Source organism: Drosophila erecta, unplaced genomic scaffold, assembly GCF_003286155.1.
Source record: "Drosophila erecta strain 14021-0224.00,06,07 unplaced genomic scaffold, DereRS2 tig00000126-arrow-pilon, whole genome shotgun sequence".
Taxonomy (NCBI): Eukaryota; Metazoa; Arthropoda; class Insecta; order Diptera; family Drosophilidae; genus Drosophila; species Drosophila erecta.
This window is the reverse complement of record NW_020825209.1, coordinates 158,558-184,643: the sequence shown is the minus strand read 5'-3', so window position 1 is coordinate 184,643 and position 26,086 is coordinate 158,558. Positions and strand designations below refer to the sequence as shown.

At 39.7% G+C, this 26,086-nt stretch overlaps 2 protein-coding genes across 8 annotated transcripts; both read right to left on the bottom strand.

The window, feature by feature from the left end:
* Positions 1-328: 328 nt before the first annotated feature.
* Positions 329-1,222, bottom strand: LOC6555683. The gene is made up of 2 exons (XM_001982507.3): positions 1,145-1,222; positions 329-1,087 (listed from the first exon to the last, which is right to left on the bottom strand). The coding sequence occupies exons 1-2, from the start codon at positions 1,156-1,158 to the stop codon at positions 433-435; spliced, it is 669 nt and encodes a 222-aa protein (XP_001982543.3). The 5' UTR covers positions 1,159-1,222; the 3' UTR covers positions 329-432.
* Positions 1,223-6,425: 5,203 nt separating this feature from the next.
* LOC6555682 (double-stranded RNA-specific editase Adar) lies at positions 6,426-18,192 on the bottom strand. 7 transcript variants are annotated; one of them, XM_026981434.1, is made up of 12 exons: positions 17,697-18,192; positions 16,417-16,553; positions 13,425-13,512; positions 13,168-13,313; positions 12,665-12,962; positions 10,824-11,006; positions 10,477-10,757; positions 10,263-10,413; positions 9,183-9,348; positions 7,381-7,480; positions 6,830-7,309; positions 6,426-6,766 (listed from the first exon to the last, which is right to left on the bottom strand). In XM_026981434.1, exons 2-12 carry the CDS (start codon positions 16,450-16,452, stop codon positions 6,668-6,670), a joined length of 2,028 nt encoding a protein of 675 aa, XP_026837235.1. In that variant the 5' UTR covers positions 16,453-16,553; positions 17,697-18,192; the 3' UTR covers positions 6,426-6,667. The 7 variants fall into 7 exon arrangements, with proteins under 7 accessions (XP_026837235.1, XP_015008801.1, XP_015008802.1 ...); XM_015153315.2 differs by having other exon boundaries at positions 16,417-16,505; XM_015153316.2 differs by having other exon boundaries at positions 16,417-16,456.
* Between the last annotated feature and the right edge of the window lie 7,894 nt (positions 18,193-26,086).

Genomic DNA, 26,086 nt, shown 5'->3' with positions numbered 1-26,086 from the left:
ACGCTCTGGCCAACAGACACGGATACGTATGACCGGCGGATTCGAGCATATAGCTTTTTCAACTAGCTGGTCCGGATTTCAACTAGAAATCCGAGAAAACAAGCCACTCTCGCCTGCTGGCGGGCAAATGTGTTTATGTGCCTTTTGCGCCACAAAACTGTCATCAGGAAAACGACAAGGCAAATACCCCGAAAGCAAATGTCTTGTATTTTGCCAATTTCGTTCCTGGGGTTGCAGGCCTGTGCTGTTTGGGGTGCTAGCACTTCACTTTGGGGTGCTTAGCTGCTGTTTAATGTGGCTGATTAATTGGGAAAGGTGTGCGCAGTAAGAACTGAATTCTTTATTGCACCAACTTCACTGCAGGCCGAAGGGCTCTACGAGTACATGGACTCCAATGGGCAGTGCTTAGGCCTTGTGTACTTGAATTTTGGTTCACAAGAGTCCGCGCAGGCAGGAAATCACCATTACCAGGTGAGCCCAGCTAATCCAATAGCACAAGTTCCCCCTATTCAGTGGCAGTGCCGGCCTAAACACCTCGGTCGAAAGTTCTCTAGAGATCATCTCCGCGCATTCACATAGATTCACAGACGAATCCGATTGATTCGGCTTCCTTGGCCCCAACAAATTACCCTCCGAGTGCACTTTCCACAGCCGCTGAGCTGACACATTCACTCGTTGCTGATGCAACTGATGATCAAAAGACCGTCTTCGGTGCAGTACACTTCGCGTAAGTCCTGCACTTTGATGGCAACTTGAGCCACTTTTTCGCATGCGGAAGCTAGTTGGTGGCAGCAGATGGGACGTTCTGGGAAAAGGGAAACTCCTCGTGGCACTGCGTCGCGATACAATGACGCGTTTAAGTGAATCCATTGAGGAAGCACTGTGAATAGCTCGCATTAGTTCGTTCATCGAGGGGTTGACGAGATAGACGCTATCTGTGCCCGTTGGTAATTGAACAGCACCATCGTGGGCCAAATATGTGTTGCCTCTTTCGTGACTGTCTGCATTGGCCATAATATTGTCACCGTCACCATCCTTTCGCCCGGGTGTTCTTTTCTTGGCGCCTTTTGCAAACGCACGACAGCCTCTATCGAATTTGCGATATGCCTTTTAAAGAGGTTACTTATGATTATTTTGGACTTACAGTTGCATCCACATTGTATAGGATTTCCCAAGGAAACGCTCCTATGAGAGAAATTTAGTGAGTGTGCGGTGTGTTTGGCCCGTGGCAATTGAGCAAAGTTTTTGACATTAATCTCTGGGCTACCTAGCTCAATAAACTTCTATACTCGTATTTCGTTCGTAGCCCGCAGATTCGTATAAACACCTTTTAATTTTCTACTTAATTAAGCTGGAACCCTGCTTCGAAACTGAGTCCCTGTCCCAATTTGTTTCCAGTGCAATTTGTGTAGCCCTCTGCTGCTTTTTGGCCCCAAGGATGGCGGGATGAACCGAACTGTCTGCATTTTATAAGCAATACGGCACACAGGCATGACTGCCACGCTGCCGGATTAAGTGCCTCCGCCTCCCTGCTCCTGAGCACATTTCCGTTAAAAGTAAATTACATTTTATTTGCTTTTAAGTGAATTATTTACTTTCTTGCTTGTCGCTGCTTTACAACCGCCAGCACCTGCGCATATTTTGTATTTCGTATGTCGTATTTCGTCGTATCGCGAAACGGAGTCCACACCTTTAGCACATTCAGATTTCCCAAATGGTCTTCACATAAACTGTTGGCAGAGATCATCAAAGTATACAGTCATACAATTTTCTCTATTTTCCCGCAGGAAATCCATTTATGCGCCAGTTGCCGATAGTGTATAACTGCAACTGCCACTGCAACTGCAACTGCAACTTAAGAGGGCACCAACTGCAAAGCATCCTCACTGAAGTCGGGTTTCGTTAGCAGCGGGCTGTTTTAATAAATTCAACAAGTTCGTTGTCGACGAAACCTGCATGCTGTGTGGAAAATCAACGCTCTAGGCCGCCTCGGATCTACAATTGTTTCCTGTTCACTTTGAAGGGCTTATGAAACAGAGGACTCACCGGGCAAGTTAGCTGCACCGCTTAGATGCAAGATGAACACTCGGAATACATTTCGCGGAAAATAACTACATCAGCGTGGATTGGTCCAAGGGATTCTTATGCTACGTAAATAAACTAAAAATGTATAAGCCTTGTAAAACGAAACCAGCTACAAGTTTCAAAGTTGCCAATATATAAAACAAAAAATCGTGGGAGATTTAACACATTTTATTTAATTTTTCTTTCTTTTCGCTTACAAAAGGTAAGTTAATGTATAAGTAAACATAAGAGTACAAAATATTCCATCGATATTAGCAATACAATGCAATGTCATGTATAAGTACTTACATTTACTGAAAAATAACTGTAATGACTCTACGTACGATACCTACCTATATCCAAATATATTCCAATATCTTACAAACGACGGATGGACCAACCCGATTGTAATCTGAACTATCGAATGCCCAATCAATCTGTTTCAATATGATAGCTCGTAAATAAATAATCGTAGCCTGTTTTGTTCTCTATATATTATTGGTAATTTATTAAATTTCATTTACATTAGTTGGAGACCGAACGATTGTGTAAATATTCATAGGCTTATAGGGTTTAAGTTTCGTCTTCAATGACGTGGGGATCATTTTATTGGCTGACAGTCGATTATAAAACAAAAAGGCCATCGTAAAATCTATTTTAAAAGTTTGAATTATTGATACATTCCTTTTTGCCGACTTAAATGTTTAACAATGTTTAAATGCTGTTAACAATGCTTTTGCTCGCTATTATTTGAATCGTCTGGCTATTTGCACTAAATTTTGATCAAGTTTTGAACAAAGATTTACGTATAAGTGTGTATTTATATGTATTAAGCTACGCATATACTGATTTCCTGGTACATACGGATTTTTTAAAAACTAAAGGAGCAATTTTGGATGCCTGCAATTGATTTCGACGTTCTTGCAAGTATTCAGTGTTTAAAAGAATATTTCTTAAGCTGCAAATAGAATTTGTAATTTTCCGACTAGACTGTTGCTATTTTGGAATTTTATTGATTCGTTATCCAAGCGAATTTCTTGAAACATGGACAAGCGAAGTTCAAGTGTAGGAAGTGTAAACCTAGTTTTTATTAAAGTTTGTTCTGTGTATTTAGATATTAGGTGTTTATTATTTGCTTAAATCTTGTGGATATATGCACTAATCTTTTTCAAGAACAAAGTTTTACGTATAAGTGTGTATTTCTATATATTAAGTTATGCATACATTGATTTCCTGGTACATACGGGCTTGTTTATAAACTAAAGAAAAGCCATCTATATTTGGATGTCTGCATTGCTAATTTCCTAAACCCACTAAAGTTTCGGGGGAATCAAATAAGTATTTGATGATAACAAAAATGTGTTTTTGGCTCGAAAATAGAAATCCATTTAGCATGATTATACTGTTTATTTCTTTGGTAGTTTTATATTCGTTTCGCAAACCTAGTAAAATATGCGTAAGCAATGCCTAATGGGTATGGGTAAGCCCAAATAATGTTTGTGGTCGCTTTATAACATTTTTAGCCAGAAAGTCAACAATGAATGGTTCGAACCAGATTCAATCTTGTGCACCCTGCTTGATCTGCAATATGATTAGCATTTTGTGTCTCAGATAATTTATTTGGTTACGGTCCATCAACTTCCAAAACTTCAAATGGATAGTGTGTTGCCATCGATGTTGCCACCGAACGGATTGTAAAGCATATGAGCTAACCAAGTCTGACTATTCATACAATTGCAAATGGTATTATAATCTGTGTTAAATTGCTGCCCGTCTACAATTGCAGCACCGCTGGATTAGTTTCTTCATGCTATATGGTATATGGTTTTGGTCTAGAACATCATAGTAGTAGGGGCTCGACGCGGCTTCTTATCACTGGTTTAGCGGGATATAATAAAACCCGACATGTTCTATAAGCATCTAAGTGTGTTTGCAGGACTGCTTTTTGTTTGGAAGATGTAGAAATACTTTCCAAGTGTTTTGCAATTTGAGCAACCTTTTGTTTTGTATACTTATTCATGTAAGTCAAACTTGCAAGTACAATATCCATTTCAAACTGTGATATTTACTATTTCTATTTCTATTTATTCCCAAACAGGTTTCAATTATATTATGAAATAATGTGTATGCGAACCGATAGGCAAACCAACTTAGTAGGTGAATAGTTAAAGCCATTCCATAACAAGAGTAGAGCACTCGACTAGCATTCTATTGTATATATCGGATCTTTCTCCCAACTAAGTATAATTGAAAAAATCTCATACGTATAATAAAAATTCTCATAGTTATATTTTTGTGTTCTTAGATAGGTATTTTAATACGTGTTGAACGTTTATTAGCTGGTTCTTGAATATACCGACGACTAGCCTACGTGTTATAGAGTTTAATTTATATTTTATCTTTTTTTGCAATAGAAATCAGTTGACTGAAGTATGCTGCATCGAGAACCTATTGTTTTGTTTCGCAATTAAAAATGATATTTGAGGAGCCCCAATGGTATACCCACCTTTCCATACGTATTAATCTACTTTGTAAAATTTCTTATTTGAAAATCTAATGTAGACAAGCATGGTGCATGCCATTTAAAAATTTTTGTTTTCCTATATAGTCATTGATTATTATCTGCTGCTGCTTATCATAGAATATTTAAGAATGGATAAAATGCAGCTATGCTGGAAGTACTAGTAAAATTTAGTATCACAGTATTTTATATAAGATCAACTTTGGTTTATCCATCATACGCGGTATTTTTGCAAAAATTACTTAAGTCAATTATATCGTCATATTATTATTTAATCAAGCAATGGAGAAAAACTCGCAAGTTTTTGTCTTTTTCACGAATACTATGCCAATATATTTTTAGCATGGGCAAGAAAAAATAAATAGTGTACTTGTATCACTTTGAACTCAGAGGAAAACTATAATTTAATTTTTTGCTATCGACGTAACTTAAAGAATAGCACTATTGAAAATTATAAATAATGTCCTCTCCACTTAGATCATAATTTCACATTTAAAAAGCCCTGATGGTTTTTGTATTTTATTTGTATTCAGTATCAGCTGGTAAAATTAAATTGCCTACTTCGTGCCGAGATGAACAAGTTTAAAATAAATCTTTCTTTATATTTAAAACATAATCAGCACAATAATAATAAAAGTTCTCGTCGATAGTGAAGGATACAAGTTGCGAAGCAATCATGAAGCAAGAGTGGAAAAATAAAAAATGGAAAAAACTCCGAAGAAGTTTCGTTAATAATAAACGGCATTGGAAGAATCTTAATAAGCGGTTGAACCTTAGATGTTAAAGAAATAAATGGCTTTAAATGAAAAATTATATCTAAACAAATCGGTACACATTTTCCAGGTCGTAAGTATTTTCATGATTAAGACGATTCGGACAAACTGCAACGAAATAAGCTGTGCTGCTCTAATGTCTTGCAGTCTTTTTCATTTTCGTGTTCTATGCAACTTCAACGTAATATTTATTTCACATAACTGAATGGTTAGAGACTATGACTTTTTTAGAATACCACATTTGACTAGATTATTCATCGTAGCATTTCAAGTACACATTAAAAGAGGAACCAAATCGCCTTGTTTTGAATTGGAATACGTTAAATAATGTTGGAAGAGTAATTATTGATTTGACCATTTACAATTACCATTTCAAATTGAACGAACAACCAGAAGTTAGCCAACCGGAAGAACTCAGGCGGAAGTTAGTTTAATAAAAAATATTATGATGTACAAGTAACCACAACTAATATAGTATGTCTTTCTACATTATATAAAATGGCGATACAAGCTTCATGATAAGACTTAGATAGTTCAAATGCCTTTATCATGCTACAATGTTGGTAACTAATATATTCTTATCTGCTTTCGCTTGCATGTGATTTGTATCAACTAATATTCAAAGAAATCTACATAATTTAATTGATAAAATGTTGTTATATATATATATAACCTTTTTCAACCAAGAACACAGTTTTATTCATTAAAAATCGATTAAAGCTTAGGTTTATATCTGATCTGAAGAAAAGTACGTGAAATTAACGCAGATTCACCTAAAATGTTCTTATGCTTATTTTAAGCGTGACTTTATTATAATTATTATGTCGTTGCAAATAACATTACTTAACAAAATACATTGCTTAATCGATAATAGAACGAATTCTAGATTGTTTGGATTATTGTTATTTATTGAGTTTACTTGTTGCTTTTATATATATCTTTCAACTGTTTCGTAACATTATTTATTACCATATTTTTCTAAAATACGGAAAACGAAGGACACAATTCACTTGAAAGTTTCGACAGTGTAATTCATTCATTTAAAAAAAAGTAAAACAAAACAATTCTTATTTTTTCAACAATTCATTATATTTCGAGCATAAGCATCTTTGTGCTTGCTGTTGCAATGGGTACGCAAGGTTGGCAGGTTCGCAATCATATGAAGTAGTATATCATAGCGATGTTTTTGCACCCAATTTAATTTGCATTCTATATAAGAATTTGTCATAAAATCTATGTCGTCTAACTCTATTAATTGCTTGCCGTTACTTTTGTCTTTTTTTAAATTATATAATAGTGCTGAGTGCAGTCATTCGGCAAGACCGAACTCATCTTGTTCAATGGGTTTCTTCAGCCAGCTGCCAAGGTCTTCTCGCTTGAATGCAGAAAACAATTCTAGCTTTGCGATCTACAAGAAACGATGGCAAACAATTTGATGCATTTCCTCAAAAAGATTGTGCACAACACTCACCTGATAGTCCTTAACGTTTGCTTTGGTTTGCCCATAGTCTGTAGTTACTTTGCGGACTAAAATACCGGGTAAGTTAGCCATTAAAAATCCATACTTAACAAAAAACGCCTGCTTTGTGATGCGAGACACTTGGCCGACAATGGTTCGGCCAGTTAACGAGTTCACCACCTCCAACTCGGTGTCCCCAATGGTCCAATTGATCCCGAAGTTGGGAGCCTTGGCCTGATTTCGCGGCTCTGCCGAAGTGACTAGTGCTAGGCGCGGCTTGTTCAGATGGTACGGCGGTGGCAGGCCTTGAATGGACTTCTCGATTCGGCCGCACACTGCGCGGTACATGTGCTCCGGGTGCAACAGACTGCCCAGCACAATCGAATGCAGGTACACCGGTTCAATTATGGAAGACAATAGGGAGCCTTGTATACCCACGATGTTCCAACGTGCAATTTTATCCGAGCACGACATTGTCAGCAGGCGTTGGCCCTACACAAAAGTCATGAATGTTGTATTTAATGGTTTACCACGATTTAATAGAATCCGCCCAACTGGGTTACCTGCAAAACGCCATCCCACGTTTGTATTCCATCACTGCTTTTCACTGGAATTGTTCCCTCACCGGACTCGATTTTGGTGCGCAGCTGGCCACGAGCTTTTCTGTTGATTGATGATTATTTCATGTATGATTCGTTGTCGGCATTATAATATATGAATATGAAAAATATAATTATTAGCTTGTTCAAAAACTACGTTAAAACATGCCAAGTAATACTGGAAACAAAACAGGGTATGAATTACTTTATTATGTGGTAGGGAGTGGCAAGTCTTATCATTAAGATTAATTTCCATCACATATACTTCATGTACCTCAGACCGGCACCTATAAAATCTGATTTAAATGGTATAGGATTTGTATGCTTAACCTATGTCGACCTGCTACTCAAAACGATTTTGGAAAACAAGAAGGGAATCTTCGGAGCGCCGAAGTTTGTACACGGACATATTCATATATGTAGACTTTGCAATAATTTTTAATAGCGGAGATGTCTCCTCTCTGCGTTTTAAAACTTTTGCAAGGGCATACAAATACATATTTAAAGAAAAATTGGGAGATACCCATGTTTTGTATATTCTTGCTACCTTTAAGCAGAACTTACATTTGACTGAGTCATTACAGACATACAGACAACGAATGGCGAATATAAGCCCCGGTGGTAAATACATTTTTAACCATACTCAACACAAAGAGTAAAAGCTTTAAAATACCTGATATACATTCATGCTTATGTTCAAACTGATAGTTCTAATATCTAATATACACAATTTCGTGCAGCATATGCCACAAATGTAAATGAAAATGTGCGATATAGCGCTTTTAGAAGTTTATACTTCTTTCGGCTTATGCTTGCATCCAAAAATAAAAAAGAAATAATTTACAAATATCGCAATTTCATTAATAGTAACTTGTGGCACTTTTAAGCACGCAATTGTACATATTATACAGATAAATTTTTTTTATGCAAGTACAGTAGAATCCGGTTATAACGACTCCGCTTACAGCGTCAGTCCGGTTATTGCGACGGAAACTCGATGGCTTGGTTGGTCCCCATACAAAGTTATATGAAAGGACCTCCGGTTAGTACGTCTCCGCTTTTAGCGACAAACCGCTTATACCGACGAGATTTTTTTTATAATTCAGCAGGATATTGCGACGTGCCAAAAAAAAAAATATATACAGAAAAATATTAACAATACTTTACAGTAATTATTTATGCCTATATTTTTTCTGCTCATTTCCAATAAAACTTAATGCGTAAATTCGCCAAATGTGAGTTACAGCACTAAATACACATGATAAGCTCATTCAGTTTAAGCTCGACACTTGTGCATTAGGCCCACAAAATGTCTTTAAAACGAAATTGCTTCTCCGTCGAAGAAAAAATGCAAATTATTCGGCGCTTGGAAGCCGGTGAGCCTTTGAAAAGCCCATGTTATTAAATTAAAATTTTTGTGTGAGTAAAAAATGAATTTGTTTTTTGTTAAAACATATTACGAGCATGGCAACCATAAAATAAATTAAATAAAAAAATTTGTGTTTTCCACCTTCCTGTTAGTGCGTCTTCCGGGTATAACGACGCAAAATCGTCGGTCCCTTGAAAGTCGCTATAACCGGATTCTACTGTACATATTTTTTTGCGATCTCAATGAGTTTCCCGCACAGAAATGTCGTTTCTTATTGCTTACAAATATAAATCATTTTAATTCTACTTGAATAATACAATTTAAATGTGTAAATAAGTTGAGAAAGTATTCTTTATATAAAATTATCGAGTATAAATAGAATGTATTTTGTACCAACCTATTTGGATGTTTATCAACACCAGTGTCGTTTTCGTGAGGACTAAATATCCGTGCATCCCCACAAGGTGCTGTATTTATATACAAATGGAAATGTACCCCGGATTTTAGTTTATAAGGGTATTGCCCATCAGTATTCCTCACGAAAATCGACTGATATGCTGTGGCTAAATTTAGGAGAAAATTGAATAAGAGTAATAAATTAAAGTAAAACTAAGTAGTTGTATGTTTAAATCTCTTTCTTTTCACCAATACGCAGAGGTATACATGAAAAGAAGTCCAACAAAGCAATGCGAAACATGTTTTAATATGCAAGTGAATCTGGGAAAGCAAAAAGCCAATCGCAAAATATTATGCAACTAACACTTATTTTGTTTTGATTTTGTTGTGAGCCAAAGGTATTTTCTTAAAATGCCCACTCCTATTTCCAAGTCAAAATAACTATCATTAATTGTGTTTCCGATAGGTGAGTTTTGACTTAAGAATAATAAAGCACGTGACCACAACATTTGGTTCTTTTTAAATGCGTCTGGGGAGTTCACTGAGTCCAAATCATGCCACAGGCATTGAAATGAAAAGAAACTATGTAACTATAAAAGCTTTCCCTTCGGTACTAAATAATTGGTTTGCAATTTAGATATTTAACCAAATCAAATGTTAGCAACTTAATAAGTAAGGAAAATGCCGTTTAAAATAAAGGAAATGCGATGCTCTTAATGTTTGTGCTTAGATTTGATAAATAATGTTTACAAATTGTTTATTTTTAAGATTAAGTTTGCCCTTAAAATGTAATTTTGTATAAACACCTTCTACGACGAATCGACAGGGAAAACATAAGTTAGCTTAATGTGTTTGTTTAATGTGTAAAAAAAAAACAGAAAAATAACTTAGTGCTCGTATATGGTAAATGAGCACAAAATAGGAACTTTAGCTCTTACGTACAGCTAATTCTTCCTGACAAACCGTACATTTTAAATATCAACATTTAAGAACTAAATTATGAATTACTCTTAGATGTAAGTTCTATGGTAATATTAGTATACGTAAATACGAACTTAGCATATGCATCAAACAACTATACCCTGATTGCACTGAAGGTCCAGCTGTGCATATAAGTATTTCAGAAGACAACGCCTGGAGACTATTTCAGCATGGGAATCATTTAGGACAGCTCCGTTCACACTCATATGCTCACCGCTGACACACTTTGTGCCCGTCGAAACTGAAATAACCTGGTCAAGGATAGGTTTGGCATTATAATTGGTTGCGCAATGCTTGGCTAACGACGAACTTACTTTGGCTTCACAAAAATTCATGTTTTCAGTCATTACAATGCCCGCTAATACCTTTCGACGAGAGTAAGCCTCCTGACCCTTAATTACTTCCATGAACTTTTCCAAAACCAGTCGTCCAATCGTATCCGCGTGTATCTGAGGCAACTCCATCGATGACGACTTGTCGTCGATTGGAAGGGGCACGTTCTTTTGTGGCACCACCATTGGACTGTAGGAAATATTACACAACGAAGCAAGTGCCGCTTTAGCTGCCGCATTTTTCGCCGTTTTTTTGGAAGGACCTTGAGAAAAATTGATTTACACATTAGCATATGCGTTGGTATCTACGAGATAATTCAACTACATACCTGTTCCATCGAACTTCTTTTCGTTGATTGTAACAGTCATTTTGAAGCGACAATTGTTCTGAGCACCATCAATATTAATGCATTCAAAATTAACGTCATTAAATAATTCGTAGAGGAGCATGACAGGACCCTTATCTGGAACCTTCTTCTGACCGTCAACAGTAATAGCACTTTTGCTGACATCTAGAAATATAAAACAAAATTAGAAGGGGATAGTTGACTGCTCGTCATCCTGAAGCTATGTCTTAGTTTTTTAAACTTATTTCAGACGCAATAGTGTTTTCCAGCCATATCAGACAAATGCAAGGGAAAGCATAAACAAGAAACACAAATAACTTATGAAAACGTAGAGATCAACCACTAAAAATCAATTTAAGTCAGCGTACGGCGCAAAAGCCCAGAATTGTTTTCTCTATTACAACATTGTGTGTATGTTACGGGTTAAGGAAGTAATGCTGAACAAGGCGCATTAATTAAAAGAAAAAAGGGCGCTTACAGCTCAATTACACTGAGACCTTTAAAGGCCGATTCAGTAGCTAATTACTGAAATTAGGTTCAGTATTAAGCAATAAATAATAAGCGATAAAAACTTCAGTTTAAATGAGCTGTGTGTGCTTTTATACAAATAATACAAACGATACCAAAATTAACATTGCGAACCTTATGGCACTTTAAACATACACATTTTTTATATCATTGATAACAATTGACTGTGTGCTCCATTGACAGACGATTTTTTCCAAGGACTGCGCACTCCTTGTAGACATGACCCTTATTATTGGATATTGGGCCAAAACATTGCTATTAGATGAATGGGGACATCTTTGACTGTAGGCATGAATTTGTGTAAAAATACGTTCATAACACACATAGTACTTTATTTACTTTTAGTTAAAGTGCATAGGCCACAAAACGCATAAAGTTCCAGAATAAATTATATTAAATAATAAATTAACACAGTCGACGTTTACCCTCCGCGGAGATTAGATTTGCATCAACCAAAATCTTCTTATCAAAAAACATATAAAATATTTGCGAAACATTTTTCTGACCTCTCCGGCGACTGGAACTTTACAGAGGAGTTCCGAAACAACTGCCCAAATCATAGAAGAAAACATAACATACCTTGAACTCATCCCAGCCCTCCAAACATTAAAAGGATCTGCTCCAGGACTTAACAGAGTTTCATATCAAATGATAATATTACCACTACGTAACACCAACCACCAACGTAACATACCACAAACTTTCAAAACAAGTCTAATCATCCCAATCCTCAAGCCGAACACCGACAAAACTAAAACCTCATCTTACCGACCCATTTCCCTCAACTGCTGTATAGGAAAAACGCTACATAAAATAATAGCTAAAAGACTCTGGTGGTTTGTGAATAAAGAAAGCACTATGTGAGTAAAGGACACACAAAAATAACCCACCAACACTACCTAAAACCCAAATTCTATACCAAATTGCCCGTATTGCCAAGCTGATGTTTCAATAAACCATATTCTAATCTCATGCCCATCCCTCCTACCAGCCAAACAAGCCATACTTAATAATAATAACCCTCTAAACCTTCTTAGCAACCCAGATAACATACAAAAAATCCTACTCTTTCTCAAAAAAACAGAATTATACCATAAAATCTAAAAACCAAAATACAAATGTACATAATAATCACATAAATAATTCAGACCATTACCCTATATGATTAAGATACAATGCAATTGTCAACCAACATAGTTAATAATTATAGCTATAATAATTAAGTTAATAAATAAATAAATAAAAATAATAAATTAAAATAATCAACAAAAGAGGAAAAAAACACTAATACTTGCTCTGACTCATGCAAAACATTTGATGACGCAACGTGGGTTGTTCAAGCGAGGTAAGGTTGGATATCTTTTCAGTCAACATCAACGTCACAATGATCTCGACCAATTTATCATTGGACAAATTTTCAATACCATTTTCAAGATGTTCATCGCTGGTAAAGTCCAAGTTGCCCGCCGGCTTCAGAGGCGACAAAACTGCTCCATCCTTAAACTGTATGAAGCTGCGCAGTGCAGTTGCTGCTGCTTCGATGCGTGCAACTTTTTTACTGCGGCCCTGGCCCAAGTATTTCTGTCCATCGACCTGTGAATGAAATTCGAGAATTAGGGATCGCATTCTTTATTTCTTAAATATTTCCTCAAAGCGAAAGATTTGCGGATTAATCGGCAACCCACAAGTCGTTGCACCATGCAGCCACACAGGACGTGTGTGCCACATGCCACATTTCAGGGGATTTCGTTTCAGCGAAACCGCTCAGAGATCATCGATTGAGTCAAACATATCTTACCTCCACGGATATCGTAAAAAGAGGTGCGTGTACCGGACCAGTCTGTGACTCCAATTTGTAAATCAGTCCATGTCTTAGCTCATTCAGCATTGCCACCGTGTTCTTCGGCTGCGGAATGCGCTCTTTGCACATTTTCTTTTTTGGATCTGCTGAAACGAAATTGCGTTTGGGGATCAGTGGACACTTTTCGCATTTGATCTAGCAATGGGACATGCCCGTCCCAATGGGCATATCCTAGTGCTAGGAGAGGGACTTACCGGCATATTTTGGCATCTCATAGCACCTTTTTTGTGGCATTTTCCGGTTATAGCCATTCATGTTGATATCAGATGTTGCACTCACCGGCTATGGATACGTATGCATTAATAGTGAAATCAAGAGTGCTTAGGCATTTACTTTTAACACTGTACAGTACAACGAAAAGCATTCAAACTTCATTTTAAGGACCCGTTTTGTGTGTAGGCATGTAGTAATTCGCGTTTTCTAGAGGACTTGCTTTTTATGGCACCAATGAAAGTACCATTCACAGGCAAAGGGCTCTTTTTGTTTGTTTGATATTACCATATATTGCCGAATTATTCACTTCTAGAAAGCACCAACATGACTTAAAGACCAATCATGGTACATACATACACACAACGCTTTGTTTAATATTACGCACAACAACATCGATACCATATAGACAGTTATAGCAAGACGTTTGTAATACAATAGCACAACAATATGTTTAGTTAGAACAATATTCTCACACATTTTGCTCGATTAATATGTTGGTGTATTTTTGTGGGCTTACGGCTAAATAGGCATACAAATTATACTACACATTGTATCTTTCCTACAGTGCGAGTACGCCAGTTCTGTTCAAACTGAAACAGTTTGGTTGGACTGAATTTACTTACATTGCAAGGCAATGATGGGAACGTAAATCGCCGCTTAACAAATAATCGTGACCTTTTGCCTGCATAACTAGAAGCGGCATAAAACTGTTGACGTTGGTAATAAATTGAGGATCTCGCTACGCGCATTGCATGGTGGCATGATTTGTAGCACGCACGCCCTGGTTTATAGGACACTGGATACATTATTGGTCCACCTTTCACTGCTATTTTCGATGCAATAAAACTGAGCAGCGAGCAACGATATGACATTCAAGACCGTCTACAACCCAGCGACTGATAAATTTCGAGTTTCCCGGCTAAGCACTGACATTTATCTGACAACGACAAAAGCCAACTGCAGCTAATTTTGTAGAAGGAACTGCAATTATGAAAAAAAAATTTTAAAAATGTACATACATGTGTAAAAACACAAGTTTGTAAGTGTGCAGATAATTTGCGCGACTAGCTGCGATTTCGAAGAGCTCGATATTTATATACCCTTTTAAAGGGAAGGCGCATGTGGCAGTCCGTTTCAGTGCAAAGCATTCGGGGATACTTCAAAGAGCTGGGTTGGAAAGGTCTCCAGATTTTGGGGAATTGGTTTGATTTGCTCGTTTACCTTTACCCGTACTGCCATTAAAAAATACCTAATATGTAGTGCTAGGCATATTTTATGAGTCGAAAATTTAATGGATTTTGAAAACCACCTTTTAAAGGGGGCCTGTTCTAATCGAAGGACATCAACCTTGCTTTAGTGGCATGTGTCACTTGTTTTGAAATTCAACAAAAAGCACGGTGCATGTCGAAAATCGAGATGCTTTGGTGCTGATAAAACTTTCGCAGACGGCCAGAAAGCAGATTTCGTTGAATTAATGAAGTCAAAATGTCAGAAAGGCATTACCAACCCCACTGCATGAACGAAATTACATTAAAATTTGGATGCCGGTGGAGCGGTTATTGCTGCAGCAGCTGCAGCACAAACTCAGAGATGCATGAGTTGCATTGGCGTATCAAAATCTGCAGTAATCAACAGCAACATTTTAAAATAAATATGTTGCGAAAATGTGTGCGTGTACATATACTAAGACTCCGGGACATACGATACACATTTGCAGAATCACTCAGTTCGAAGAAATTATATTTATGGTCAAAGTTTGGAGCAATTGGCGCCCGCAGTCTCGTAGGTTATTTATGTGCGCATAGGTGGCTAAAAGGACAGCTCATAGAACTGACAATTAAGTCTGTCGCAAAATGTTAAAAAAATATAATTTCAATAACTGAAACTACCAACAGAGCATGCGCCCGATCAACTAAGTTTTTCCTAACCAGAACTGAAAACTGAATGTGGGTGAAAAAGCAGATATACTCGTAGTCTGCCCAAAGTAGGAAACAATAAATGCGAAATGCCCAAAGTGTGTTGTGAACAAAGCCCGAAATAAACAAGTGAAACAATCGGAAACTCGTTAGGCTCGAGAAATATCCTCTTATGTTTTCGTTGTTCTGACCATTTCGAATTCATTACAACATATTTATATAACACCGCACCTGTGTGTTGAGTGTCATTTGTCGGACAAGTGATGGCGAAAATTGTAAATGTCTAGTATAATAGGACCGGCCAGCTTCAAGTACTAATGAACATCAAGTACAACATCAAGCATAATTTCGTTGTTAAATTATGATCAGTTCTTTCACTTTAAACAATCACATTAAAAAAAGAACAATAGCAAATTCCTTAAATAATTTAGATGGACTATAGTTTTTCATGTTGTGTTGTGATTCATAGCAAAAAAAAAAATGTAGAAACTTTGAAGGATCTATAGGAAAACAAGGTATAAAATTACCTACCATTGCTATTTAAAAAAGGTGTTACAAAAACACAAAACTTGGCCTAAAACAGCAAATCATGCCATATATAGTATAATATTTCCACATAACTACGCCTAATTTCATGCTATATTGTATAATAATACATTTACTTTTAAGCATAGGATTCTCCTGCAAAATCAAACTGAACCATGACACTATTTAACCAATATGCAGTCTTATTACCATGGAACACCATTAAACAGGTGCCTACGATCTCAGTTTTATCACTTTTAAATAGTAGGTATATCAATGAGTGTATTGCAGGTAATTTCCTTACTTTGTTAGACTGCCTTAAAATGTCTGACTAAAGTAGAGGTCTTAAGAATAAAGTCATAAAATCAACCGATTCAAAGTAAATGTACAATATGCAATTTGGCGTAAACTTAACATGCAAGCTGTGTTGGAGAATTCGTACAAGTACGAGTACATACACATAAACATCACATAAGCAATCACATAAGTTATAAAGAAAACTAATTTTTAATGACGATTTTCGTCTACTTACGTGCTGGGGAGAATTGTTATTTGCGCTCTTTAACATGACTCTGGAATCGAATTTCACGTACTTTATATATCTTGGTGAAATCTGTTGTGCTATTGGTGATTTATGATATATGATTTATATAGGAGTATGATGATGAACTACCAATATTCAGAAAAGTAACATCAAACCGATATGAACTGAAGCAGAAGCTCTTTGTTAACAACATAAAATTCAATGCTAATAATTAGTCTATTAATCAAATCAAGGCTACGAATCTAGTCCCACTTGAGCATATGTAAGTTTAACAAGTATTTCTCCCCTCTTTCCAATTGGATTTGGTTTAATTTTTCGTGTTCATGTAAAATGCAGTTCATAGGGCTTAGGCATACAATGTAGTATGTACTAAGTATCTATCAGTTTACGGTATGCAAAAATCAAATTAGATCATGTACTCGAAACTCAAGGCAAATGATTGGGTCGGAACTGCAAGAAATTAAGACATCGCAAACAATCTCGACTCTTGAAACTAGAAAACTGCTTATATGCATGATTATTGGCATGCATACATACATTCCACATGCATGCAACATTAAACATACGTACTTGTATGCCTAAGTTACACGATTCTATCGATTTTCGTACACCCACGCTCTCGTGAATTGGCCAATCGGGCCCATAGCCATCGACTGGCTGGCCAAAAGTGCACTACACACAGTATACAGCTTATGCAGGCACCTTACTATCTGCTCTATGCACTAAACTCTGTGCCACATTAGGTAATTGCACATGGTCAGATGCAGTCATCGCATCGCAACGCATCGTATCTCTCGTTCCTCCTCTACAAGTCACGCAGTCTGAATGAATCTGAATCTGAACCTAAATCTGAATTTGAATCAGTGAGCCACTTTTGCGACTCCCTGCAAGAATGGATGCGAACTTATTGGCCTACAGCTTGTTCTTGGTTTGTTTGTTTCGTCCAAGAGAGTGAAATGCCAATTGAATCGAAAGGCGGAGGGGTGTTTGTGTTTTGGTTTTTTTTTTTTTGGTTTTTGCTATGTAGCTACGTAACACCCCTTATCCACTATCCACTGTGCTCCACCTATTATGCCGTTTTGCGGCACTTACCGGGGGGAATCGCTCCTATTTCGGGACACAATACCTATAAAATCTATTGACTTTCGTCGTTTGCCTTTTTATTTGCATTAATGCGATACGCGACAACGGCACATACACAGCTGCAGATGTGTGCATGAGCGCGTATATGTACCGTTGGGTTCCGTTCTTTTCTGGCTACTGCATACCTTTTTGCTCTAATTATTGATTTTTACTTCGCTGTATCGGCAGAGTGTCATTTGTTTAACGGTTCTGCTCACTGCGTTTGGCAGCCTCGCTTCGCTGTTTCGTAGATCAGGATTGGACTTGTGTGGCTGCGACTGCAGTGGCGTGCAATTACATATTTCACTTGGCGGCACTCGGGAGAAAAAAAGCACGCACGGACACACGCACACACTGGCGAGCCCTTGTCACACACACACTGATATGGCCGGACAAACAAATCAATTCTTGTTTGTTTTATCCTCGGTGCGGTGCTGCCTTTATTCTCTGGCCGCGAATTCGATTCGATTCGATTTGTTTTCTCGTTGCGGATAAAACAATAATCGCGATTCACTTGTTCAAATGTAAAAATTCACTTCACAAAAAATTCACAGAAAAAATAACAATAACCCTTCGTCGCTTTTTTTGAGTCTAGGGATGTGAGCTGTTTATCACAATATCCAATATCGATACTTACATCGTAATGTTACTGCTTGCGGAATGTCTGCATATCGATATTTTGGATATCTGCTAACAGTTGCTGTTAACAAAATTGAGAGATTTTGTTTATTCATTGTGGAATTTGTTAAGCACTTATATCTGATAAACTGGCTTGCACTGAATTTATTTTTTTTTTATTTATAAAATTTATTCAAATTTATAAAATTTAAATTATAAATAATTGCGATATTTTTGGTATTTTGTTTGTTTGTTAGTTTAATCGGACCCCTTGGTATATATTAGTGCGGCGGCCCTGGTCACACCGTATAGTATGTGGCCCTTAGCGAGGACACCTTCCCAGCTTAGCGAGTGCATTTCGCTTAAAAAGCTCTGCGGTGATACATATGCAGCGCCATCTGTTGACTGTGCGGCTCAGTCTATCGCCACCAAGTATTCACAAGTTTTCCCAACAAAATTGCCAAAAGTCATTTTTCCGATTTTCCGACATAAAATAAAAAGTTTTTTGGCCACAACTTTAAAAATAATTGTCTGAATATGGAATGTCATACATCGTTGAGTTCGTATTTAAATTTCCAATCGAACTGCATCCAAAAATAGGAACTCAATTTTTTGGCCATTTTTTGCAAATTTTGTTGATGCAAAAAATCACAAAATCACAAAAAAATCACAAATCACAAAAAAATCACAAAAAAATGTATTTTTCCAAATCCGTCAAAAAGTGATAGGGATGGTTAGCGTTGGTAATAAGCTGCTCAAAACTGTTATTCTTTCATCTTTTCGATCATTTTTATGGAAGTTATGATCAAAATTCCCAACGAAAATATCGAATAATTGCCCAAAGTCGTTTTTCCGATTTTCCGACATAAAATAAAAAGTTTTTTGGCCACAACTTAAAAAATAATAGTCTGAATATGGATTGTCATACATCGTTGAGTTCGTATTTAAATTTCCAATCGAACTGCATCCAAAAATAGGAACTCAATTTTTTGGCCATTTTTTGCAAATTTTGTTGATGTTACCCCTTACACAAAAAGGCAAAAAATCACAAAAAAATGTATTTTTCCAAATCCCTCAAAAAGTGATAGGGATGGTTAGCGTTGGTAATAAGCTGATCAAAACTGTTATTCTTTCATCTTTTCGATCATTTTTATGGAAGTTATGATCAAAATTCCCAACGAAAATATCGAATAATTGCCAAAAGTCGTTTTTCCGATTTTCCGACATAAAATAAAAAGTTTTTTGGCCACAACTTAAAAAATAATAGTCTGAATATGGATTGTCATACATCGTTGAGTTCGTATTTAAATGTCCAATCGAACTGCATCCAAAAATAGGAACTCAATTTTTTGGCCATTTTTTGCAAATTTTGTTGATGTTACCCCTTACACAAAAAGGCAAAAAATCACAAAAAAATGTATTTTTCCAAATCCGTCAAAAAGTGATAGGGATGGTTAGCGTTGGTAATAAGCTGATCAAAACTGTTATTCTTTCATCTTTTCGATCATTTTTATGGAAGTTATGATCAAAATTCCCAACGAAAATATCGAATAATTGCCAAAAGTCGTTTTTCCGATTTTCCGACATAAAATAAAAAGTTTTTTGGCCACAACTTAAAAAATAATAGTCTGAATATGGATTGTCATACATCGTTGAGTTCGTATTTAAATTTCCAATCGAACTGCATCCAAAAATAGGAACTCAATTTTTTGGCCATTTTTTGCAAATTTTGTTGATGTTACCCCTTACACAAAAAGGCAAAAAATCACAAAAAAATGTATTTTTCCAAATCCGTCAAAAAGTGATAGGGATGGTTAGCGTTGGTAATAAGCTGATCAAAACTGTTATTCTTTCATCTTTTCGTTCATTTTTATGGAAGTTATGATCAAAATTCCCAACGAAAATATCGAATAATTGCCAAAAGTCGTTTTTCCGATTTTCCGACATAAAATAGAAGGTTTTTTGGCCACAACTTTAAAAATAATAGTCTGAATATGGATTGTCATACATCGTTGAGCTCGTATTTAAATTTCCAATCGAACTGCATCCAAAAATAGGAATTAAATTTTTTGGCCATTTTTTGCAATTTTTGTTGATGTTACCCCTTACACAAAAAGGCAAAAAATCACAAAAATATTTATTTTTCCAAATCCGTCAAAAAGTGATAGGGATGGTTAGCGTTGGTAATAAGCTGATCAAAACTGTTATTCTTTCATCTTTTCGATCATTTTTATGGAAGTTATGATCAAAATTCCCAACGAAAATATCGAATAATTGCCAAGTCGTTTTTCCGATTTTCTGACAAAATAATGATGCTTTTTACAGTAGCATTTCCTGGGGACTCATTGCAATGACAAAACTTAACAAAATCGTCACAATTTTAAACAGTTAATCACTCAATAGATTTCCTAATTAATTGCGGTTTTATCAAATTCTTTGCGAGGTTCGTGGTATATATGGGATATTCAAACATTTAATTTCGCATATTCCCTTTTGAGCCAGCCACTCAGATAATGGTAATGCTGGAAATTCTAAGAATGGATAGGTTTAGATATTCAGATTAGATTTACGGCGTTGAGTGGGCCCAAGTTGGGCGAGTTACTTTGCTTGAGCCGAGTGCAGAATGTGTACAAAATCAAGATGCAAACCGTATCGGAAAAGTTGCAAGAGCAAAGTGTCATCGCCTCAAAGGCAACGCCAGACATCGGACTCCAGCACGAGTTGCGATGAAGCTGGAAAGGATTGGTTTGTTTCTGCGTCTGTGGCCGACGAATTGTGTTGCTCTTGCGGCAGGAGAGCATGACAAACAAGGCTGAGCTGATGTCGATGGCAAGTGCATCCCGACATCCCGACATCCCGACACCCCGACACCGAGAATTATATATGGAGTAGCAGAACAAAGCATTGTGGTCCTAGCTACACATCATGCCAAGCGAACAAGGAGGCAACGCTATTCAAAACTAGTCTCTATTTTGGCATTCTGCACAGAATGTTGTCCTGGTCGCAGCTCGCCAGGATTCGATAAGTTGGGAAATAAGGGCGCTGCTTGAGTGGGCGCAGTGGGCGGAATGGGCGGAAAGGGCTCCACTCCTAACTCGTAACAAGCAGGCACACGGCGTAGGCGGCGGGGACAAGTTCGCAAAAATTGTGCGCATATTAAAATTCTTGGCGAAAGCTTTTGACATAAATTAAAACTTTTTTTAATGTACGTACGAGGCAGCCAGCTCCGGAACTCCGTCCTCCATCCGCCGTATTTTTATGAAAAGCCATCGCAAAGCGCTCCTCAGCGCAGGTGGATATCCTTCTCCGTGGATAGGAAGCTAGGATGCCAGCCCAGGAGTGTGTGACCCATACGCGGATTTCTTTGTTTTCGCGAACTGTTTGTGCAGGCAAAGGAGTGCCAGGCTCAGGAGGAGCTCCTCAAAAGGAGGAGCAGCAGCTACGCCGCGAGGAACGTCCACATTCCGCAGCCAAAACCCCCTGATTACTCGACTTTTGGGGCTCCGTGCACAGTACATGTTCCCACGACACTGACACATCAGCCCTCCTGATTGGAAACTTTTTTAATTAATTTCCATGCCAAAAAGTAACTGGCAGCCGCGGCGTGGGATGGCCCAAGACATCGATGGGCGCATTGAGCGAAACTTACGCATGCCATCGATGGGCTAGGATGGGCCAGACCCATAGGTTCTATACATCCCGTGCTGGGCGTCCGGACTTGGTAGCGATATTGATACCAGCCAGAGCGCATTAAAAATGGATTTCCCTTCATTGGCGCCGCCTCGCAGTGGGCGGGGCCGCTCAAATGCTCAAAGACAACATTTTTGGCGTCAAAATTATTTATGAGCTTACTGTGCGTAACGTGCACGAAAGGCAAAAGGCAAAGGCAAAAGGCAGTCAGTCGTGCACCACGAGAAAATTCGCCAAGCGTCGGCTGAGCAACTGGCCAGCCACAGCTATTTTTCGCTCAGTGCAGGCGGTCTGAGCTGAGGTGTCGCTGTCAGTGCTAATGTCGCATTGGCTACGTGATTGTCGGCGCTGGCGACTGATTTTTGCGCCTGCGACAAAACTTTTTCAATAATGTATAAATCAAACTGTCATAAAGTCACAGTCGCAGATTGCGAAATCGCCGCGCTGCGAGCTGCGAGCTGCCTGCCCCAGATTCCCGGATTCCCGGATCTTCGACGTGGACCGTGGAGGCTCGCGCTCTCCGCTCCAGCGAGGAGGATTCCTTGGCGCCTGTTTCGCACGCGGAGGAGGCGTCAGGAGTCGCTACCGGTGACACTTTCTTAGACAATTTAAGCTGCGATTGCGCTGCCTGATGTGCATTTAATGTGTGCGTCTGCTGGAGCGCCGTGCCGAACGGTCGACAACCCCCCAGATGTTACCTGTCTGCCCCAAAACGTTTCTCACATTCAGGGAAATATGTCACAAAATTTATTGCAAAATAATGTCGCCCTGCGCTCGCTCGTGTGTGCCTCCTTTCCAGGCTGCACTTGCTCCTAATGCCCACCGCTGGCCACTTGTCTTACCATCTCCGCCTTCAGCATCCCAACACCCCCAACACCCCCAACACCCCCAACACGGCTAACCGCATCCGAAAATATTAAAAATTCCTTCGCTCTGGGGATGTGCCGCCCTTCTAGGCGTTCGAATTGGGTCTCCTGCTTCTGCTTCATTTGATTAATTCGCTTAGTTGTAATCTAGGCGGCATTTCCAGCATTTAGTATGATTGCTTAAATAGAGTGCGTTAAACGCAGTGGCAACGAATTTAAGTTGCGGTGCAATTAAATGCTGCAAAGGCAAAGTAAGCAAATGTTTGTGTTTGTGTTTGTGCGTTCGACCCGTTTGAGTGCGGAATATTTTTTGCAAATACGCTCGAAAAAATGTAAATTTAAATTTAAATTTCACTTTAAATACAATAATAGCAGCGGCGGCGGCGGCGGCAGAAGAGCGAGAGCAAAACCCCTCAAAAGCGTGCCAATGTACGCAAACAGTCCATTGCGAGTGTGCGTGTGTGTGTATTAACACACTGCCAGAAATGCGGTGGGCGTACTGCCCAAGTGGGCGAAAGTGGGCGGAACGGTGGGCCAAAAGGCTTTGGCCGGCCAAGACTGACTCTGATTGATCTGCATGCGCGTGTTTAAACAAAAATTCGCAATGTAAATCGGCAAATATGCACGCACCACCAATCGCCGGCCGATTCCATTTACAAAGTGCTTTTTGGTCCAGGAGATCGCGGGAGCAGGAGCAGGATGCAATGGCTGCATTGGCAATGGCTATTTTGGCCAACCCGGCACCGCACCTGCTTCTCAATGCTTCAATCGAATGCGCGGCAGTCGCGCTGAATGTTTAATCGAGCTGATAATTACGCGACCTTGTGAGGCGCATCATCGGCGGTGATATATGGCCAGCCAATGGTGCAGCCAGCCTGTCCACCGATAATGTGAGGCAGCTCATATTCGCCTGGGCGGAGGCAGAGGCGGAGGCGGAGGCGGCTGCCACGCGGAGCCCAAGTCGACGCCTTCGAAGCGTTTTCCCATGATTTATTAACTAAATTAGCTGCAGTATTACTTTTAGCGCCCACGCAGGCGGAAAAGCAGCAAAATAATAGGCAAGGCGCAGACACAAAAGCAGCAGCAGCAGCAGCAGCAGCAAGACGACCACTTGCCACTTGCCACTTGCCAAAAGACGCCCCACGAATCGGAAGGAGGAGCGCGCTGGGCAGGAGCAGCAGCGCCAGCAACAACGGACAAGTTGGTAACTTTAAGAAATTTACACCATCAGCAGATAAGAGTGCATGGCCACCAGGCGAGGCGGGCCGGATCAGTTCGGCCTGGCGGATGTGGATGCACCGCCGGGGTGGCAAGAACTTCAAGCTGCTAAGGAAAATTTGCAGCGCCGACACTTTTTGCCTTTGCTGCCTTTGCCCTTGTTGTCGGCCCTGTGTTTGCAGCAAACAATCTGTTTCCCGGCATCAACTTGGCCAGAAAAATTGAAACAAGCTGAACAGCGGCAGTCAGCTGGAACGGGAAAATCGGTACATGGGGCGTGGGGCGTGGGGCGTGGGGCGTGGGGCGTGGGGCGCTGTCATCCTTGGGGGTCTGGAGGAGCGGAGTGCACTGCCTCTATTGTACTGCAAACTAGCAACTTGTGGCGTGGGCATGTATCACATTTAGACACGGCGAGAGACAGATATATAAACTTATAAAGACCAGGCCGGAGCCGGAGCCGGAGCTGGAGCCCCAAAATATATAGTTGCAGAGGCAAGCACAAAAACCATATTTGGCAACTGAGCAGCAGTTGAAAGGACTTTGCAGCGCGCAGAACTGATGAATTATGGCCAAAGTTATTGGCTGCTGGGCGGGGGCTCTTCCTCTTTTCCTCTTGTAGGCTCCCAGCTCGGCAATGTTTTTCTGCTCCGCGTGGCAACTACTGATAATAAGATATACTTACTCGCCGTCGGACGGGACAGGCGCGGCCCAAACCGCGTCAAACGCTCCGCCTCCCAGCTCCTACTGATTCCTCCACTTCCGCTCCAACTTGCACTGCCACTTGCACTCCAACTCCTGGTCGGGCTTCATCGGAAGTCTAGTAAATAAAAAGTTGCATGGCCAGCAGCGTGTGCTGGCAGCCAAAGGCCAAAGGCCCAAGGACGAAGGACGAAGGACGAAGGACGAGGGCTGGGAATAAAGGCAACTTAACAAGTTTAATTGTACGAAACGGAAATGAAACTTTGCCTTTTGGCTTGGTTGACTTCTGTCCGAGTCCGCGCTTCGCCTCCACTGGCCCTTGGTTTTGAATGATAAGGTGGAGCAAGTGGCCGAGTTGGCTCCCAATTTTCCCTGTAATTTGCATATTCTGCGAAACAGTCGATATTCCCGACTAACCAGAAAGGGTATTCCGTCGTCGGCATTGAGGTGTCCGACTGGCAGCATCAGCGCATTGAATTAAATTCGAGTCCCTTGGCGCCGATTGGCGGCCAGTTGACGGAGGACCAGTGCAACTGGCTTCCCGGCGATTAGCCAAAGAGATAAAAAGTGAGCCCTAATAGGATTTCATTTTGGCGATCCTTGCTGCCTGAATGGCGGCTCCTGTTTTGGGGCACATGTGCTGTAACTGCAGCCGAATTGAAATCACGGTTCCGACAGCCGATGATTGCCGTCAATTGAATGCCACTGCCAATTGTTTTTCTTTCTCTGCCTTTTCTTTTGATGCATTTTTCGACCACGTTTTGTTTAGCCCTGTGTGGCCCTGTGTGGCACTGTGTGGGCTGCTGTGCGGGCCAAATCAAACGCTTTTTGGCCAGATCAAGTTGCCGCCGCTTCTCCGTTGGCATCCGCTTGGCGGCATCTGCTTCTGAATCGGCATCGGCATCGGCATCGGCATTTTCATTTAACGGCGGGCGTCCTGGGACAGCATGTCTGCCATCGGGAGGCTGGCAAACCGCCGGACCGAGTGGTCCAGCCGTGGCGTAGATGGTGAGTGGATGGGGCATGGGGCATGAGCAATAAAAACGGTGCAGAAAGTAGAAAGTCGTGTTTTTTGGGCAGGAGCCGCGGCACTCGGCCCTTCGAAATTTGCAATCTTTATTGTCTATGATTGGCATTTGGTTTTTTGTTTCCCGCCGCCCGGCACTTTGTATCCGATTTGGCTGGGTTCGCATCACGTCCAGTGGCCAGATGCAGTTCGTCAGCGAGCGCAGCCCATCAATCTGCCATCAAGTGATTATCTGCGCGCCGTGGCAAGTGGCACGTGGCCAAAAATAGGAGCCTGCCAAGCAGCACGAATGGGTGGATACTGCCGCCAAGAAGCAGGAATCGCGCTCGCCTAATTTACATAAAATTGCACAAATCTACAATGCATGAGTACTTTGACCCCCGACCTCCTGAGCCCGCACACACACACACACACACAC

Bases quoted from the DNA above. Each gene is read 5' to 3' on its own strand.
- LOC6555682 (XM_026981434.1), bottom strand. From the start codon at position 16,452: ATGTTAAAGAGCGCAAATAACAATTCTCCCCAGCAC. The intron at 10,414-10,476 runs GTAAGTTCGTCG...ATCCTTGACCAG, and splicing joins TGAATTTTTGTGAAGCCAAA to GTTATTTCAGTTTCGACGGG. The intron at 9,349-10,262 runs GTATAGTTGTTT...TCCTAAATTTAG, and splicing joins GGACCTTCAGTGCAATCAGG to CCACAGCATATCAGTCGATT.